Source organism: Corvus brachyrhynchos, unplaced genomic scaffold (assembly GCF_000691975.1).
Source record: "Corvus brachyrhynchos isolate BGI_N302 unplaced genomic scaffold, ASM69197v1 scaffold197, whole genome shotgun sequence".
NCBI lineage: Eukaryota > Metazoa > Chordata > Aves > Passeriformes > Corvidae > Corvus > Corvus brachyrhynchos.
In genome coordinates, this window is record NW_008239108.1 from 434,662 (window position 1) to 435,097 (window position 436).

Consider the following 436-nt stretch of genomic DNA (forward strand, 5'->3'; position numbering starts at 1 on the left):
GGGTGCCCCCCACCTCCCCCTGGAGCAGCGCTGGGGGGGGAGGCCCAAAGGGCCTTCCCGAGGGGCAGCAGCTGGCAAGGGGGGGGGCCTCCTCCGTGGACCAGGGGTGGGGGGGCAGCAGGTCCCCCCTGTGCTGCGTGTCTGGAGCAGAGAGGGGGGTCAGGGGTGCAGCCCAACCCCCCGACACCCTGACCCACCCAATGCCCTCCACTCACCATTGATGCTCAGGGATGTCATCTTCTGGAGCTGCAGGGCACAGTGGGTGTTACAGGGACAGGTCAGGGATCAGGTGCTCTGTCGGTGCCACCGGGCAGGAGGACGAGGGCCCCGGGGGGCCCAGGGGGGGCCCCGTCTCAGCGAGGGCACTGGGGAGCAGCTCAGGGGCCCCATGGGTGCCCCCCACCCCCCCCTGCAGCAGCGCTGGGGGGGGAGGCCC

At 72.7% G+C, this 436-nt stretch overlaps 1 protein-coding gene across 1 annotated transcript in view; it reads right to left on the reverse strand.

Moving 5' to 3' along the window:
- The window catches only part of IRF5 (interferon regulatory factor 5), a 4,395-nt gene that overhangs the window by 2,137 nt on the left and 1,822 nt on the right, over positions 1-436 (reverse strand). Inside the window, 2 exon segments of the mRNA XM_017739386.1 lie at positions 205-246; positions 281-430. Coding sequence (XP_017594875.1) covers positions 205-246; positions 281-430 — 192 coding nt within the window.